The 17,644-nt window shown below is 40.7% G+C and overlaps 1 protein-coding gene across 4 annotated transcripts in view; it reads left to right on the top strand.

Annotated features, from left to right (window-relative positions):
• Positions 1-3,424: 3,424 nt before the first annotated feature.
• CACUL1 (CDK2 associated cullin domain 1) overlaps positions 3,425-17,644 on the top strand; it is a 55,815-nt gene continuing 41,595 nt past the window's right edge. For 2 of the 4 annotated variants that reach the window (XM_056351641.1, XM_056351643.1), the window contains exons 1-3: positions 3,425-3,891; positions 10,422-10,548; positions 15,138-15,240. In XM_056351641.1, the coding sequence (XP_056207616.1) occupies positions 3,591-3,891; positions 10,422-10,548; positions 15,138-15,240 (531 nt within the window). In that variant the 5' untranslated portion in view covers positions 3,425-3,590. The remainder of the gene's footprint in view (positions 3,892-10,421; positions 10,549-15,137; positions 15,241-17,644) is intronic. The other 2 variants (XM_056351642.1, XM_056351645.1) reach the window with 1 other exon arrangement.

Raw genomic sequence — 17,644 nt, forward strand, 5'->3', positions numbered from 1 at the left:
GCCAGACTGGACTATCAGTTCCCTGAGCTCAAGCAAGTCATCTCCCAGAGATTGTCAAAATATGTCTCAAAAATAATGAGCACTTGAGCCTTCCCTTTTGGTTTATCTACTTTCTGCCAGTATTCTGCAAGGGGCTGTCTTATTTGCCATTGAAAGAGCTATGTTTCATGCTCTCCCGACAGACTGCTATTTAAGGCTCTGCTTAGCATTCATATTTCTTTCTTGTCAGAATTATTTTCTTTTTTCATTTGGTGTTTAGAACTAGAGCTATAAATCTAGGAAGCATTTTACATGCTGTGTTAGGGCTTGATTGAAATCCCATTGAAATCAATGAAAGCTTTCCTATTGACTTCAGTGGACTGGGCACTTGGGAAATAAGGAAAAATGGTCTGTTTTAAAATAAGAAGAATTGTATCCATGTCATAATGTTTATTACCAATAGCATGAAATAAAACAAAACGTATTATGCATGGCTTTTCCCAACAGGCCTCATATATCATTTAATTGCCACCTACATACACCCAGATGTGACATGGAGTGCAGCAACAGCTGTCCTGGGGTACTTAATAATTCTGCTTTATGCACACAAGTATCTGAGGAAAAAGAAAATACCCTTATCTGTCTGATACAAATGTTCATATAAAATCAAAATGACACAAGACAGAAACATTCAGCAGAAGCTAGTGTTGCAGCCTGCTTCCAAGCGCCTGGAAAGAAAAGCTCCCTTGTAGCCTCATTTCTACAAATTTCTCTGTAGAAATTAGTTCTTTAATGAGTCACACTTTCCGTGGGTACTGTTAGGAAACCTTGATCTTCCCTTTTAATTTGTAGGAAAGCTTGCAGCTGTGACCTGGTTATCAAAAGTGCTGAGCAAAAAAAATAAAAAAAAGTAAATATTATGAAGATGTAACAAACGCTTCTGATACTACTCTATGTAATTAAATACTGATCCAGGAGTCTGAAAGTGTGAAATCTGCATATTACTTTGTTGGCGAAAGTACTGTAGTCTACTGATGAGCTAGTTACAATGAAGATGAGTCTTAAGTCTCCAGGGATTTTTATGGAGATGTGAGGATACTCAGGTCTTGTCAGAATTGCATTTGTATGTGGTGTTCTCAACTAATATTGAAAATAATTATAGTTGTGGTATTGCAAAATGTAATTTTGCTAAGACTGTATTTAAAGCCTGAATCAAATTTTTACATGCTGACGAGGAAAAAAGGAAACGATGCGGAGAAGGCTCTGAGGTGCATGCAAAAACAAGCGTTGCTTTAATGATGAAGTATTTGATAGTGCCTTTATCAGCATGCAGTCATGTGTTTAAATAGCATGAGCCATACATCACTATTGCAGTTTGTCATTTGCCTTATGGGAGGGAAGAAAGAGCTTCTTGTTTGATCTGTAAGATGAGCTAACTTGTTGCACCAGGCAACAGAGGAGGCTCTGTAGAGAGCTCCACACTGAAGTATTTCCTAATCTTTTTTGGATTCCTGCCACAAGGAAGTGCAGTGAGGGTAGTCACAGTGCAAGGAACATTGTGAAAGGGATTAGAAAGGAAACATACCTCTAAAGATCATGGCAAAAAAACCCAATCCCAAAAGACCCCAGCTGGTCAGTAAATTACAGAGGTGGTAAGAAAAATAGCTGTGTGCAATAAAAGAGTACAAAACAAAGGAAGAAATCCTAGAACTGAAAAATGCTGGGTTTTTCTTACTTTTTGACTGCTCTATGATGTCAACATAAGCACTTTCAAAATTAATAAAATGAAGATAAAGCTCTGCTGATAAGGATAAGTTCCTGATTTCTCCTCAGGTCACAGTGTTTTTAAATACTGGCAAATAATCTGAGACCCAGTCCTGAGATCAGTGGAAGTGGATGAGTAGGAGTTGCCCTGCAGGTTGAGAACACAAACATGTCTTTCTTGAAGCAGCAAAGATATGCAGACTTCATTTACGTTTCTTTGTGATCACCAGAATATTGCAACACTTACCTAAGCTAAAAATGGTTTGCTGCTTTAGCTTCCCAACTTTAATATTCACCATAAATATCTGTGCTGATATTTGCCTTGTATTACACATCCCACTCAGTAAATGCAAAGATGGAGCAGAAGTGAACAAAAATGTCCTTTCTGTCCTTTTTCCATCTGTGGTTAAGGTGTAGATAGAAATAAATCAACAGCCAAAATAGCGTGTGAATATGCTGAATCCATAATCTAAGAGCTATGCATAATGCGCCAAATCAGCTTCTGGTCTCCAAGACATACTGTGATTTGTTGGTGTTTACCAAGTTAGAAAATGGAGAGGTTCAAAATTGGTTTGAACAATCCATTGATGCTCAGTGTGATTTTTAAATCTAAGAAAAACACTATTAGTTAAAATACATGAGAAAAAAATGCAATAGGGACAAATTCTTTTCATCACTTGCTTTTATCAAAGCAACTTGAGATAGACTGTTTCCACACTGCAGTGAAATCAGTGGCATCTTCTGCTGTTGTAAAAACAGGAAAATTTTGCCTCATACTAAAATACAAATTGGTGTTTCTATTTGGAAAACAAATCATAAGCTTTTCACTTTTCATGAGACATTTTAGAAAGAAGGCTAGGCATCTCTGCTGTTATCCTCATTTTTTGCTTTTTTTTGTTTGTTTGCCAAATAAGAGCAAAAGCCCACACAGTTGATATTTATTTTTGGTAAAAAGCCGCTGTTGATGTCCGTTCTTCCATCACAGTAGCCAGTTGCAAATGAAAATAAAACCTAAGGGAAGCAGACTTGAAAACAAGTTGATAATGCTGAAATTGGTTTTAACTGGTACATTGTTAATTGACAAGATAAACGACTTTCTATGTTATTTGTGCGGGCTTTTCCTCCATTCACAGGAGAAAGGAAACATTGCAAAATGGCAATGTTGTCTAGGCACTTCACAGATCACAAAGTAAGAGCGGTAAGGGTGGTATAACCGCCACAGCCACGTTTGCTTTTCTAACGGGGACTTTGCGGCGGTAGCGCCCCTTTGCCCGCCCGGCCCCCCGGCGGCGGTGGAGTGCTTTCCCGCTAGAGGGGGATGCAGCCCACGCGCATGGCAGCGGGCGCAGGCCCTGGCCGCTCAGACGGGCAGCCCTGCGGATCTCTCCTCAGCAAGAAGGGGAAGCCAAACGCAGGACCTGCTGGAGCCTCCCATCTCAAGTTAAAATTAGTCACTGGGCCTGGGACGAACGGAAGGGGGAGAGAGCAGCCCCCTCCCGGCTCGCCGCGGGCCACAGCTCCACCCGCCACCTCACGACGCCGGCGGAGCCCGCTCCGCCCCACAATGCATAGCGGGCGGCCCCGCCGCCTTCTGCGCTCCAGCCAATCACAGCTCCGCCCCTCCGGACTACACTCCCCAGCGTGCCCCGTGGCGGGGCGTTCCCGATTCTTCCGCCGTCTTCCGCCTGCCGCAAAGTGTCGCGCTGTGCGGCCGGAGCCTGGGCTGGCGGCCGCGGCCCGTGCCCGGAGCCGTGCCGCGGCGAGCCCCGCCGGGCGAAGAGCGGCCGCCATGGGCGGCGGGCGGTGATCTCCCGCCCTGCCCCGTGCCGCGCCGGCAGTCAGTCGCCATGGAGGAGGAGAGCATGGAGGAGGAGGGCGGCTGTGAGGCCATGATGGACGACCAGAACCACAACAACTGGGGCGCCGGCGGCTACGGGCGGCACCTGCTGGGCCCCGCTGCGGCGCCGCTCGGTGACCGCCTGCTGCGCGGCGTCTCCGCCGAGCCCCCGGCCGGACCGGAGTTCCCCGCGGTGTCCGAGGCCAACGGTGTGCTGCGGGGCTGCGAGCCGGGGGCCGCCGCCGCCGCCAAGGGGGGAGCCGGAGCCATCGCCGCCGCCATCAACATCAACGCCTCGACCTCCAAGTTCCGTAAGTGACCGCCCTGCCCTCTGCCCCGGGGGCCTCGGGCGCACGGAGGGTCACCCGCCTCCTCCGCTGCCCCCCTGCTCGCTTCTCCGTGCCCCTTGGCTGGTCTCGGGTCTGGTCTCGGGTCTGTCCTGCGGTAGGCCCCTTCCTTGGGTCTTGGCCCGAGAGGCTTCTCAAAGCAAAATCAAATGGGTTGCAGTGCCTTGGAGGGAGAAAATAAGCTTTTTTGCTCGCACTCCAACTGCTGCAGGTTTCCTGTCATGGCAAGATGACGCGGTAGATCTGGCTGTAGAACTGGGAGAGCGAGTGTAGGCAGCTTTTATAGCTGTACAGAGGCACTGTTGAATTTCCTGAAGGTTTTAGCTCAGGTTGTGTTTTCCTGGAGGGTTTTTGTTTCTGGCTGAGAAGCCCAAAGCTGGGCCTGAAACCTTTTTGTGATTGCTGACAGCAGATGGCAATGAGTGCAGAGCTCCTGGGAAGGGTGTGCTGTCCTGGAAGGGACAGATGTCTGCAAAGGCCTGATGAGAACGACTGAAGACTAATTTACACACACATCTCTCCCCGCCGCCCCCCCCCCCCCCCAAAAAATAAAATAAAATAAAATAAAAGTCTCAAAATGTCTTTTGCATGTAGTTTTTAACAGAAATGGCAAATTTTTCAGTTGTTTTGCTGAGCTAAGGATGAGGCAAGGGAGGATTTTTTGCTGTTTCAATTATACTTTTATTTCCAGATGTCACCTCTCTGGGCAAAATATGCCCTTTTCTCTAATGGCTGTCAGAAAACTTGGATTTGGCTAGTTAAAAGGATTCCTAGAAGTGTAACTATGTAACTGCCATGATGAAATTTTGATGGGAAACACGTTTTTTTCATTGTTTCCCTCCTTTCCCCATTGCTAGCTTACCTGTCCAGCTCCTCAACAGCTCAGCTCTAGAGCTGATCAGAAGCTTGATGTTCAGGCTTCTGGACCCCTGCTTCCCTGGTGGCCTGGGTTTTGTGGCTCTAGGCACCTGGCCAAGGCGGCTGCTTTGAAGTTGAGTCTCCCAGACTCCGTAAGCTCTCTGGCTCTGCCTGCCTTGCTTTGCTGAGCTCCAGGTACCTCAGGGTGGCTCATAAATACTTGAGACAGCTGAAATGAGATGTCCTTCAGTCTTGCTTAAACTAAGCTCTTGATTTCCCAATCCAGACATTTGGAGTCTTAGTTTTTCCTTCTGTTTCAGAATGAAAATGGTCTTCAAGCTGGATCTTTACCAAATGGGAAGGTGATTTTCCAGCTAATGTACAATTTATGTGTGAGGGGACGAAGAAGCAGCTGTGCGTGATTTTGCTTAGAGTGTGGGTTTTGAGTTCTTGTTTTCACTTCTCCGCCACTGGTATCCCGACATAGTATCTGTCTTACTGATGTTACGTATTGTTTTAAAGAAAATTTAAATTCCTGTAAAATACAAAATTCTCTGACTTAAGTTCATTAGAACTTTTCTACAACTTTATGATGTGGATAGTTTTGATGGTACATGTATGTGAACAGAACAAGTCCAGTGAAGTAGTACAGATTGAGAAAGTACAGGACCTGAGTTACGATCCTGCCTGTTCTAATCCTGGCTCTGACAGAAGATCCCTTCGTCTCTTCTGATACATTTCCATGTATAGAAGAAGGAGGAAAGGTTACTTTTGATGTAAACATAGAATGAGAAGGGAGACAAGTGTGTGCTAGATTCTCTCCTGCCTTAGTTATGGCAGAGCACGTGTAGAGAAGCTGATTGTCAGCCTTAAGCTTGATAGGAAGGTTGTCTGTTCTTTGCTGCATGAAGAACTTCTTGCAATTGAATGAGCAAGGACTCATGCCTTGCTTGCTTCGTGATGTACAGGCTGAGTCTTAAACAGGTTATCCTACAGGTGACCTTAAAAAATGTGGGTGCTGTATGGTTTCCAAAAATCCTATATGATAAATTGGAGCACCTCTTGACATTCCGATAGGTCTCCTTCCTGATTCTTTCCTCCAAAACAAAAAAAACAGTGCCTGTGTTCCAGTGCCGTAATTACTTGCAGAGTGTTGGTCTTGTTCATGTTCATAGTAGCGGACTAAAGCTGTCTGGTGGACCTTTTTTGGTCTAATTTAGCCAGCAGAACAATAGAAGAAGGTTAGATGGAAACCCATTAAAATCATTCAGGAGGGCCAAATCCAGTTCTCCTTCCTTGAGATCTTGGTGAGACTGAGAACTAAAATCAGATATAATAATGCATGGTTCATGTAAGTAGGTTTTCTTCTAGTTAAGAAAACTTAAGAAGATTTTCCATGTTGTAGTAAACTTACAAATAAATCTGTGTTTACAGTTCATTAGTTTCAGTCATAGTAATGGATTTATAAAGCAGTAGCATTATGAAAAATATTTTTCAAAGGCCGTAAGGGAGAAAAGAGTAAGAACTGTTAATACTTTAAGCAAAAGTCTTCCATAGTAGTAATTGTAGCATAACTCAATTATGGTGAAAAATGAAGAGTGGTTTGGTTGTTTGTTTTTTTTTTTTTAAATCCTTTTCAAGCAAGGATGGTTATAAATGTGTTTGATGCCAGTCCCATTTAGGGTGGGCACATGTGGCTGTCAGTGTTGACTACCCTGTTGCATAACATAGTTCAGCACAGTGTCTGTGCATTGCTGCGTAGGCAAATTGTCTGATGAAGAAAAAATTCAACATTACTTTTACTAACCAGTCTTAACACAGACTGAGAAACATGTAATAAAAATAGAATAGAATTGAAAGTAACTACGGGGCAGACTCGTAAACTTGCTAATGTATGCTAGGATGTGTCAGGCAGGGGTTATAGCAAAATCTATTGTGTAAACATGCACATGACAGCTGAGATTAAGGAAAGCGTAGAGCCACAGGGATAGCTACAAGTCTGTAGATTAGTCTCAGGCGTCTGCTTGAGGAGTTTGTACACTTTGAGAAAATATTTTAGGATTGTAGGGTGCGTTCCAAATTAAGCAGTAAAGCTTCATATATATGTCATTTTGTGAGATGAAATAATGCTTCTGAAAGATGCCTAGCTGCTGCCTTTGATTTTTATTGTCAGAATAAATGACAGATAGTTGTCAGACCCATATCTGCTTAGTTGACAGCAAGTTGGATTACCCGTCCTGCTTTTTAGCTATAGTTTTAAAAGAAGGAAGGTTTTTTTATATGTGAATGTAGTAAAGTGTTTTGAGCAGCTTTTCAGGTTAAGTTGTCTCATCTAAAAAAAGCCCCAACAGTATCAGTGATTTTTTTTTTTTTTTTAAATGGTATTCTATTTCTTGTGTCCTCTGCCTCTTATGTTCCAGCATCTTTTTTGAATTATGTGTGTTTGTAGATTTTTCTTATCAATTTCATGGGGGGATGTATACAGAGTCTTGGACTTTTTGGGTGGTTTTTTGTTGGGGTTTTTTTTTTAATTTTCTTGGTTTTTTTGCCATTCTTCTGATTGAAGTTATCATCAAAGAATTTGTTAGCTTGGAGCAGGCTATGTTTCAGTTATGGCTATGATACTGAAATATCTAGGTTATGATGTAAAGCTCATGCATATTCTTTTTCACTTAAATGGTTTCACTGCTGCATTTGACTTCAGCAGTTTCTCTTTTGAAGTTTTCTGTATATGGAAAAGCAGCAGTTGTTTCTCAAGCTTTACCTGTGAAGTCTTTGGAAAATGCTGGCTTCCTTTCCATTCAATCAGACTGATTTCTCTCCCATCCCCTCCCCAAACATGGCTGTAGCTGCATAAATCATACATTCTAGGATTCTTTGTTATAAAGTATGTGTTACTTCCAAGAAATTTAATAAATCTCAATGAAATGAAAGTCATATTTTAGTATTGCCCTTTCCTTGCGATTTGGAATTGGAGGCTGTTGGACAAATTCTTTTAAATTTTAAATAACTAATGTAGGGATAAACATTTAAGAGTGACTTCCTAAAAAGGTGGAAAAGTAAAAAATATGTTTCTAAAAGAGCAGTCTGTCTGCTTTCTAAGGATTTGGGTCATTCCTTTCTTTCTTGGTCTTGAGGTTCTGGCAGCGTTTGTAATTCAAGGGTGCTACCTAAACTCATCCTTCACTTTTTGTGTGTATGTAAGCACTGCCAGAAAAAAAAGGTTGTTACTAACTTGTGACAGTTATTAACATTTTAAAGTAATTTGTTTTCTGGATTAGAAGAATAAGTGATTGTTTGGTGTGTAGTCTTGGACTATTAACTGTATAAATGCTATGGTTGGCTTAGTTTCAGAACTGAAATTTGGAAATCAAATGAAATAGTAGTTGTAAGAGTCTTTTGAATAAAAATGAAGCTGTTCTGGAATGTTACTTTGAACTCATCAGTGTTTCTTAGGCAAGTGTCCCAAGGCTGTTCATAAAAGCATTTTGTCCTTTACCTGTGCAGCACTTCTAATGGGCAGGACTCCCTGTCTGCAGGTACTTGTATTTTTTTTTTTTTTTTTAAAGTAATAAATGGACATCTCAACAGCCTGTTAAAAGTTATTTTGCAGCGTTCTCAATTCTTCCTTGACTATTTTCTTCAAATGAATAGAGCTCATCTAATATGTTAACCCAGATGTGGGTGTGATTATACATTGAAATCTTAAATCAAGACTTGGTCTAATATTTATGCTGACTTCAGTTTAATATCTGCAGAACAGAGTACTTCTGTGGAGACCCACCTTGTTTGATGTAACGAAGTAAGACACAAATGCTCAAAATTTGCTGCTGAGTGTAAGTGTGAGTAGTAAAGCTACTATGTGGAAGCTGCTTCTCAGAGGATCTGCCCAGAGCCTGGGCTCTGTAAGGGGCAAGAATTCAAGCGAGGCATTGCGAGAGAGACGAAGAAGGGGTGAATTTACAGTCAGGCAGGTGCTGTGCTGTTCCTGACTGCATGGAGGCTTTTACCTTGTAGAGGTGACTTGCTGGACATGTTAAGTTAGGTCCTACTAGTTGTGTACCCAGACCCTGTAACCTTTATCAACTTGTTAGCAAATGGTGGTGTACTTTCAGATTGCAGGGTGCTGTGTCAGGTCAGCATCCTGCAGCACTTGGTGGTGGTGATCCGTTCACTGCTCAGACACTTACTAGGTTAACTAGATCTGTTTCTGTAACAGGTATGAAGCACGAGTGAGCCATTGGCTAGTTGAGTGAAGAGAGTGCTAGGAGAACTACAATACTAAACAGATACACAACAGGAGTCTGTAATACCTGCTCTTACAGCTAGCGTTCAAACACCTCCTTGTCTCACACCTCTTTTTATTCTGCGTTCTGTTTGTAGTCTTCTTTTTCTCATGATACTGTTAAGTCTTGCCTGTACTTCTCTAAAATTGTTCTTCATAATGCTGCCAAAAGTGACTTAGCCAGCTCCTCTCAACCCCTTGTGAAACTTAACGTTTCAGAAATTGCTCTTTAAACCCAGCAGTGAATCTACGTTTACGCATGTATTTAAAATGCAGCTTGATCAAAATATTTCTTCTCAGTGTGGTGTCCAAACTGCATTGTTTGGGGTGGGAACTGTCTTTATTCTCTGTTCCATATAGCCCAGACCCACATGCAGAGTTTAAATGAAGAAATGACTTTACATTTCCTTGGCTGGATAGTTTTGATATGAAGTACACCCTGTGCTGTGAGTTACTGAGGGCTTTGTTTTCAGTGAGTGCCGTGAAGTTTATGGAGGTGTGACAAGCCAGCTAGGTAGTCCTGTGAGTACATCCTTGAAGGGAAGGTGTTAACCCTTCTGCTGTGGCTGCTATTGGAACTGAGCCATGTGTGGTTAGTTCAGAAATCCTCCCTGAAAAGAGAGAGATTAAAACTCTGTGTCTGTGAAGGCACACCGACTGACTGGCTTGCGTGGTAGGGTGCAGTGGGGAAGCTCAAAGGGAGAGTCAGGGAGTGATGGGGAACGCTAATTTAAATACCTCCTCTTCTTCCCTGTGTTGATCCTTATCTGGAAAAGGAGTACTATTGTGCCTGCTAGAGGGGGAACCGTAATACTGATCCAAAGGCAGAGGGAATTGCATCAGCTTTTAGGCCAAGGGAGTTGCTGGTCCTACCTGAGACTTGTAAAATACATGTGCTAGGAAGGAGTATTCTGTCAACTACTAGTCTTGGCCAAAGCTTGTCCTCCTGCATGTGAGGACCTGGTGTTAATTGTTGATTCTGGACTCCCACAAGATTGCATAATTCATTAATGTGAACCAACTACCTAACTAGTCTTTTTAATTGTTACTGTGTTGTCATGCTAGGACTTCCAGGAGTTTGTTTTTCAGTGCTGCTTGGGCCCTTAAGAAATATCCAAGCACTGATTTGGCAGGTTTTCTGATTTTATTATATTTTCTGTAAATAAAAAGTTACAAATTCAAGTCTGGGTTTTACTTTTAGATTAGGCTATCTTAGTGGAAGTGAACTGTTCCCAGCTTTTTAGCCAGTTTACTGGTGTAATCTGAAATTGCAGAGCATTCACTTGCTTCTAAGCTTTTAGCTTTAAACTTTTAGCAAAGTTACTAATGTAGTTTTGTCTTTTTCTTGTAGTAATGAATGTTATAACAATTGAAGATTATAAGAGCACATATTGGCCAAAGTTGGACAGTGCCATAGATCAGCTTTTAACTCAGAGTCCTGGTGACTACATCCCTATCTCCTATGAACAAATATACAGGTAAGGAAGCTATGGTTTGTTTCTTTTTTTTTTCTTTAAAGTTAAATGTTTGTTTTACCTTGCAGCTTATGTATATATCATATTTTCTTTGTGAGGAGGAAAGTGGGAAGGTTATGTGGAGTACAATATTGTTTAAATAGTTGGAATGAGTGAATAATAGATATATATATATCTTGACATCCCATGTTAACAGTAATAAATGGTAAAGAATTAAAATGTGTAGGTGCTGAAAACATTAACATTAAAGTAAGATCAAACACAGTTACTTGGTGTAATATATTAAGTATTAAAGTCTCAACATCCCTTTCCTCAAAGGGTAAGAAGACGACTGGCATGGTAGGTGTTTGACTTCTAATGTTTCAAAAGGCTTCTTTGTCATGTCTAATAGCAACCAGTTTGGTGCAGTAGAGGTGCAGAAGTAAATAGAAGCAACTAGTGCCAAGATCCATCCGTATAAACTGTCATTTGTGTGTTTTGCGTTAGGTAGATTTGGTCTTGGACAGCCAGCTGACTGCATGCGCAGTTAGAGGCTGTCTGAAAGACTGATAAAAGGTTCAGTCCTTTATATCTCATTCTTGTCTGGAGAATGTTTGATTTGTACCTGGCCTGGAGCTGCAGTTTACTTTGCTTTAAAAGGGATCTAGGCACACGCCAGAACTCCTCTGCAGACTAAACGAGTGCACGGTAGTGGGGATGGTAGGGGATTTGCTTCAAAACCACACTGCTGCTCCAAACTAGAATGCTAAATGCTTTAGAGACCTGGCAGTTTCTTAAGAGAGTGACTGAAATGGAGATTTTTGGTTCCGTAGGTGACAGGTATTCAGGGTGTTGGTAAACAGGATGGAAACTGGGTAGCTGCTGCTGCATTTATGGGCCAAGATGTTAAAACTACTGGGCCTTGCCAGTAACACCGCTAGTAGCAATGCTGGCTTGGTTTTCTTTACCATAGTGTTGCACTCTATGAAATAACGCTGGTGGCTCTGTCACTGATTGCTATTTTTAGAGGCTTTCAGCACTACTGTCTACTGCCCACTTGCTCTTAGCGACTTGGTCTCTCCAGTTTGAAACTTTGAGTTAGGGAACCAGATACGAGAATGGCAGGTGTTTGGTCTTCCCTCTTAATTCCAGTTAAAAACTTCATTAAACAACTTCTTCCCTCTCCAAACTTTTGGAACTGCTGTTATCAGGACTTGGACTTCATCATGAGTATAAATAATTAAGATGGTCATTTGAATTGAGAGACATTTTGCAGCTTTAGTCTAAGTCATCAAAATCCTTTCCCCAGCTTGAAATCCCCAATGTGCAAACAGCCATTGCTAAGAATTAAGCCAACATCTCATCTCTTGACAGTCATCTCTGACGACGAGTAGGTGTACAAAATTAATGATTTAATTCTTAGAGTAGTTCCATATCTAGTTGTGGTTTTCAGATAACTGGAGTTCATCCTTGTCACATTTTTATTCCTCAAAAGTTTTGTTTATTGAAGGCATAATGGGGTTTAGGTTTCTGCTAGATAACCCTTATACCATCAAGGTGACACTTTATGCAGTATTGTAATGATGCACAGATGTCTGCTGCATGTATTTTACAATTACCAAAACAAAATATTTTCTGTACTTAAGTGTTACTGATAAAGCTAGTGTGTTAATTTTCTTTTAAAAATTATGTCTGTAGTTGTAATTACTCTGACACAGCCTCCTCCAACCAGGAGATTGATATTTTATTTTTAAATTTTTAAACTATTTTTAGTGTTCCTTTGCTTGACAATCTAGATTGTTTGAGAAGGGAAGGAAAACTGATTTTTTAATTTTTTTTTTTTAAATTTATTGAAGTTAATGAGGATGCTTGCTTGGAGTATTATGGAAAGTCTGTAGCAGAACTGGGGTTTAGATCCTTTCTGCTTCCCTAGGCTAAGTCTTTAGTCTGAAAAACAGGGTGGTTTTTTTAAATGTTTTGAACAGCTACATATCTCATATATTTTTTTTTTACAGTGAAACTGAGCTGCAAATACAGTGGTGTTTTTGATCGTCCTTGTGCTGACTAAAGGAATCAAGGTTTCCATAATGTAAACTCAAAATATGTTATGAGATACCCAAACTATTATGTTTGTCATGATCAGTGATAACTGTAGGTGTCTACTCCGCAGCAGTGAAAGCTAGGAGATAGCTTCGAAGGTGTGTATGCAAGTACTTCCTACAGATCAGTTTACCCATAAGGTGTTGGTGTGATTAGTGACTGTTTTCATTTTGAGTCCAAAGCTTGCCTGCGCATAGTGCCCTCCTATTAAAAGGGTTAAATATATTGACAGAGAGATTTGAAGGAAACTTCGAGATGAGGAAAATACGAACAGCTAGGTTATGCTTGTGGCAACTTTTACAACTGCCTCCCAGGTACAGTGCAGTTAGATCAGTGTTCTTCAAGACACCTTACAGATCTCAGATCTGCATCGCTTTTACTAAATGCTTACCTTCTAATGCTCTGCTTGGCTCTTCCTTTTCCCAAGGTGTTTGGTTATGCTAGAGGACTAACAAACTGGTGACTTCTTTGGGGTAATAGCAGGGCAAGGATGATTCACAGAAACAGCCTGTAATCAGGAACTGAAAACAGGATCTGAAAATGGGGAAGGAACCTCTAAACAGCAGTGTTCAGATAAAATGTAAATACACTCTGCGCATACATACAGAGACTGGTGTTTGACTAGAGAACAAGTTGCAGAAGTAGGTATAGTAGTATTATAGGTAAAACTAAGCAGAAGTACTTTAAAATTCATTTTGATTACGTTGTTGCAAATGAAGTGCTCAGCTTGTGGAAGTGGCTGTGCACTGGTTAGTTACAGAGCAAACAAACATGGCCATTTGCTGTTGTCACTTAGCTGGCTGGTTTGTAAAATACCACAAAAATCAGTCTGCCTTTTCTTGTCAGTGTTTCTATCTTTGATCCAAATTAAATTGATATTTTTCTGTGTACTGCATCATACCAAAATGTCCTTTGCACTTGCTTGTTCCAGAATAGGATCTGGTATTGGTAGACTTCATGTAAAAAAAAAAGCAGGATGACTTTGACTGTTATTTTAAAGAATATCAAACTACAGATACTAAATTATTTAAAAAATATAATAGTGGGAGAGGTGTGGGGTTTTCTTTTGGTTTTAAAGAAATGGCATGGTTTGCCAAATGAGTAGACCTTGTGTAGGGATGAATGCTGTATTTTTGGAACTTTTGAAGTTTTCAAAGGGAATAAACACAAACTTCTGAAAGTTACTGATAATTCCCCTCTAAAACCTTCCTCCAGAAGACTGAGAGTGGCAGTTATTGAGTGAGAGCACTGTCTTGGCCCCTGAAGGCTTGGAGTTAGTGCCTAAGCTCTCACTTGCATTTGAAAATTCCAATAGCCCATAGTCTATGGTTGTTTTAATCCCATCTGCAGTTTGTCATCGTGCCACCTTCTCAGTAGAGAATTGGAATGGCTCATTCCCCTGCAGAGACACAGTGTTGCTCTACCATAGCTTTAGGCTTTTGGTGCTATTAAAAACCTGCAGAATCCAAGTCTGGGATCTGAACCTTGCTGGAAATTGTTTGCATGTGTCCTAAGGAGCAGTCTCTGCTCTTAAGTTATTTGCTGTCATAGCACTCTGTACAGAGAGATCATGGGAGAGGGGAGCAGAACAGACACGTGGGAAGGGGGTTTGGCTTGCACAAGATAACGGGTGAAGTCTTCTTTGTGCCTCTTGACTTTTGGCAGCTAGCTTTCAAAGTGCTGGCTTCAAAGAATTGAAGTGCTCAAGAGAAGTAAAAGCTGCTTGGTATAGATAATGTTGGTGTTACTCCTGATGGTGATGAGTGCCTTAATGTAACTACTTGCTGAAAGTAATAAATGTCTTTTGTTTTACAACTGTTGTAAATATGTTTTCAATACGTAGCCTTATTTTGCAGATATGTTATGTTGCAGTATGAGAGCAATAAAATGTTCTTAAAAAACAAAGGTAACACTGAAGACCAGGGTTAACACAGCCAAGCTATGGAATGTACAGTTAAAGTTTTGTTGCTCTTTCTCTGTGTCTGTTTATTATTACAATGTATGGTTTTCTTAGAATTTAAGTAACAAAGGATGGAGTAACATGCTTGGGTCTGTAATTTTAGCACTTTTGTCATTTCTTTTTAAAACCCTAGCACAATTTTGGTACAACTTCTATGACTCTTTGTCAGTGTTGCCCTTTTTTTTAATAAGAGTTTTACCCTAGAATATGCAATAAACATGCTTATTTTAATGGAGACTTCGTTCATATGGGAGAGGCAAAAGCCAGAATTAGGAGTGTGCTGTTGACAGAATTATCCTGGCTGTTCTGAAGTGCACTATTAGCTAAAGTGAGATTGGGGAGGGGGAATGGAACGGACACACTGGGGCTTCCAGGGGACACTTAAGAGTCTGCTGGAACTCATTCCAAGCTTAGGGCTGTATTTAAAAGTTCAGCAATCATTCAGTTAACTCTGTCCTCTAAATTGAGACTTGAACAAAATAATTTTAAGTCTGTTACTCTTCATTGCAAACTGTTGTAAGTTCATTGTTTGTTCCTATATTTGTTTCTGCAGTTGTGTGTATAAGTGTGTATGCCAGCAGCATTCGGAACAGATGTATAGTGACCTAATAAAAAAGATAACTAACCACTTAGAGAGAGTCTCAAAGGAGCTGCAGGTAAGAAGCTGCACAATCTAATTCTGTCTTTCCTGGGATCTGTGATTATATCAGAGCAGCATGTAGGTGGCCCATGGAGGGGATTGCCATTTAAGACTGATTTATGCTAGTTCACTAAATTGTGGGCTACTTCATTCACTAACTGGCTGTCAGAATACCAACTACTAGATCCAGGTGCATGGCACTGACTAGCCTTAGAGATCTGGAAAGCAGTGGCTAAACTTGAATAAGTAATATAGAATCAAAGACTAGAGAATGGGAAATATACAGTGTAATCTAGGATGTAAATGCTTCAGTCAATCTGAGCACATGCCATAGATGTCTGCCATTGCTATGTTAGTCTATATAAACTGCTTACGGTCCTTGTGCACCACAAGTAGTGTGAAAGGGAAAATCTAAAGGAAAAAACTGAAGTGAAGTAAATATGAATTGTGAAATATAAATTAGGAATTATTGCATATGTAAGTTTTCTGCTACATTTTATTCTGCATTTTTCTTGCCTATCTCTAGATGTCAGTGGTTTACAGCAGTCCTAATACAATTTGTATATCCCTATCCTTCTCTGCATCTTATTTGTGCATCCATGTTTGTTTTCATATGTGTTCCTTGTTGAAAATTCCTTCTCGGCTAGAATCTCCAGACATGTTCTTGAAATTGTCGTTGCTGTAGCAGCAACACTGTTCTATTTCCCTACAGCTTTTGTCATTTCTGTAACTGATGTTTGAGTTCTGTACTGACGTGCAATGCATCAAGTAGAGAATGCCAAATACAAAGGAACCCTAAACTACAGCAGCTCCTTCAGTGCTTCTAACAATTGATAACTAATTTCTGTCAGTCAAAAGCAGTCTTACTACTTTCAACTGCATCAGGTACTTCTGGCTAAATGTGCATTCCCATCAAAATATATAGCACTGTGATCACTCTGTCCTTGTCATTTCACTCCCTTTCACTTGTTGCTTTCCTTAGGAAGACAAATAACCACCCTGCATTTAACGAGCACGGTCTTTGGGGCAGTCTTTGACTATAAAATATCTGGGTTGTCTTGAGCTAGGTTCTTTGCTTCTTTTCTCTTTTACAATTTCTTTATTCTTCATGGAATGATGGCCTCGCTGTTCTGTAAAAATCGGTTAGCGTAGATGGATGTAGTATTTAAAATAAAGCCTACCCTTGGTCTGCTGAGCTCGTGCAGCTTGTACATTTTCCTTCTGCTTGTGAGAGCTACGAATCATTGCAGCTGTACAGGTTTGGCCAGTTCTTCTGATGCATCCCATGGTAGTGTACTGCATTGCTTTGCTTTGAATTTGGGAATACCCCAAATTCTTTACTCTGTGGCAGACCTTGGCGTTTCCTTTAAAGTTCCAAAACTGACTGAGGCAGCTGCTTTTAAAATTTGCTTTAGCACATACATGCATTCAGTGCTTCTGCCTAAAAAGAAGGCTGCCTTCTGAATATCAGCTGTTGCAAGAATAATTAAGACACCTATTTAATGTAATCTTTGTCTTGCAAAAGTTTTTTTACATAGGTTAGACACACCTTGTGGCAAGAGAACTGTAACATAACATGATATCATCTTTGAGTGTATTACGTGAGTTTTGTCTGATGCAAGTGTGACTTTGGATTTGGATGGTAAAATCCATCTTTTTGAGCTGCTGGAAGAAAAGCTCATGTGCCTTCAAAAATTGTTCTGTAAAGAAACTGTTTTAGCTGTGAAATTTACCCTTAAGAAATTACTTGACTACAATATATTTTATTGTCCTGATACTTCTGTGATTTTAATACATTTCGGTGTCAGTCACTTGGGTTTTACATTGAAAATGTGGTGCTAGATCTTTAGTGTAGCAACAACAACAAATTATTTTGTAAATGTTGGTCACTTGGGAATTTCTGGTTCACACAGGCAAACAATAAAAAACCCCCACTATATATATGTGAATCCTCAAAATGCACAATGTGGTGTTTTGCTTTCTCTGACATAAGCTCATTCCATCTGCCAACAATATTTAATCTAATTGCAAAGTTCTGCTTAATTGGCAAGGTGTGACTTGGTGCAAAGTAATCTTCTTTTTACATGCGGAGATGCAAATGTAGCCCAATATAAGCAGGAATGTTAGTTTGTGTGAGAAAGCAGATGATCATGAAAACTGAAATTGCAGGTAAATGTAATGTCTTATTCTGGACAAGCCATGCAACTTCTTTGCATAGAAGTGCAACAGTGTAATGGCAAGTGAATTGCAGAATATCTGCGCATGTAACTAACATGCCAGAGCAAGCTGCTTCCTACAAGAACACTCATCAACAGCAAAAGCAGTAAAACTGTCAGATACCAAATTGTAAAAGTGGGAGCATCTCAGGGAGCTGGTCCGACTTGCTCTTGCATGGTCGTGGCCATTTTGGATTTGTCTTC

The sequence above is a fragment of the Falco biarmicus genome, chromosome 9 (genome assembly GCF_023638135.1).
Source record: "Falco biarmicus isolate bFalBia1 chromosome 9, bFalBia1.pri, whole genome shotgun sequence".
Taxonomy (NCBI): domain Eukaryota; kingdom Metazoa; phylum Chordata; class Aves; order Falconiformes; family Falconidae; genus Falco; species Falco biarmicus.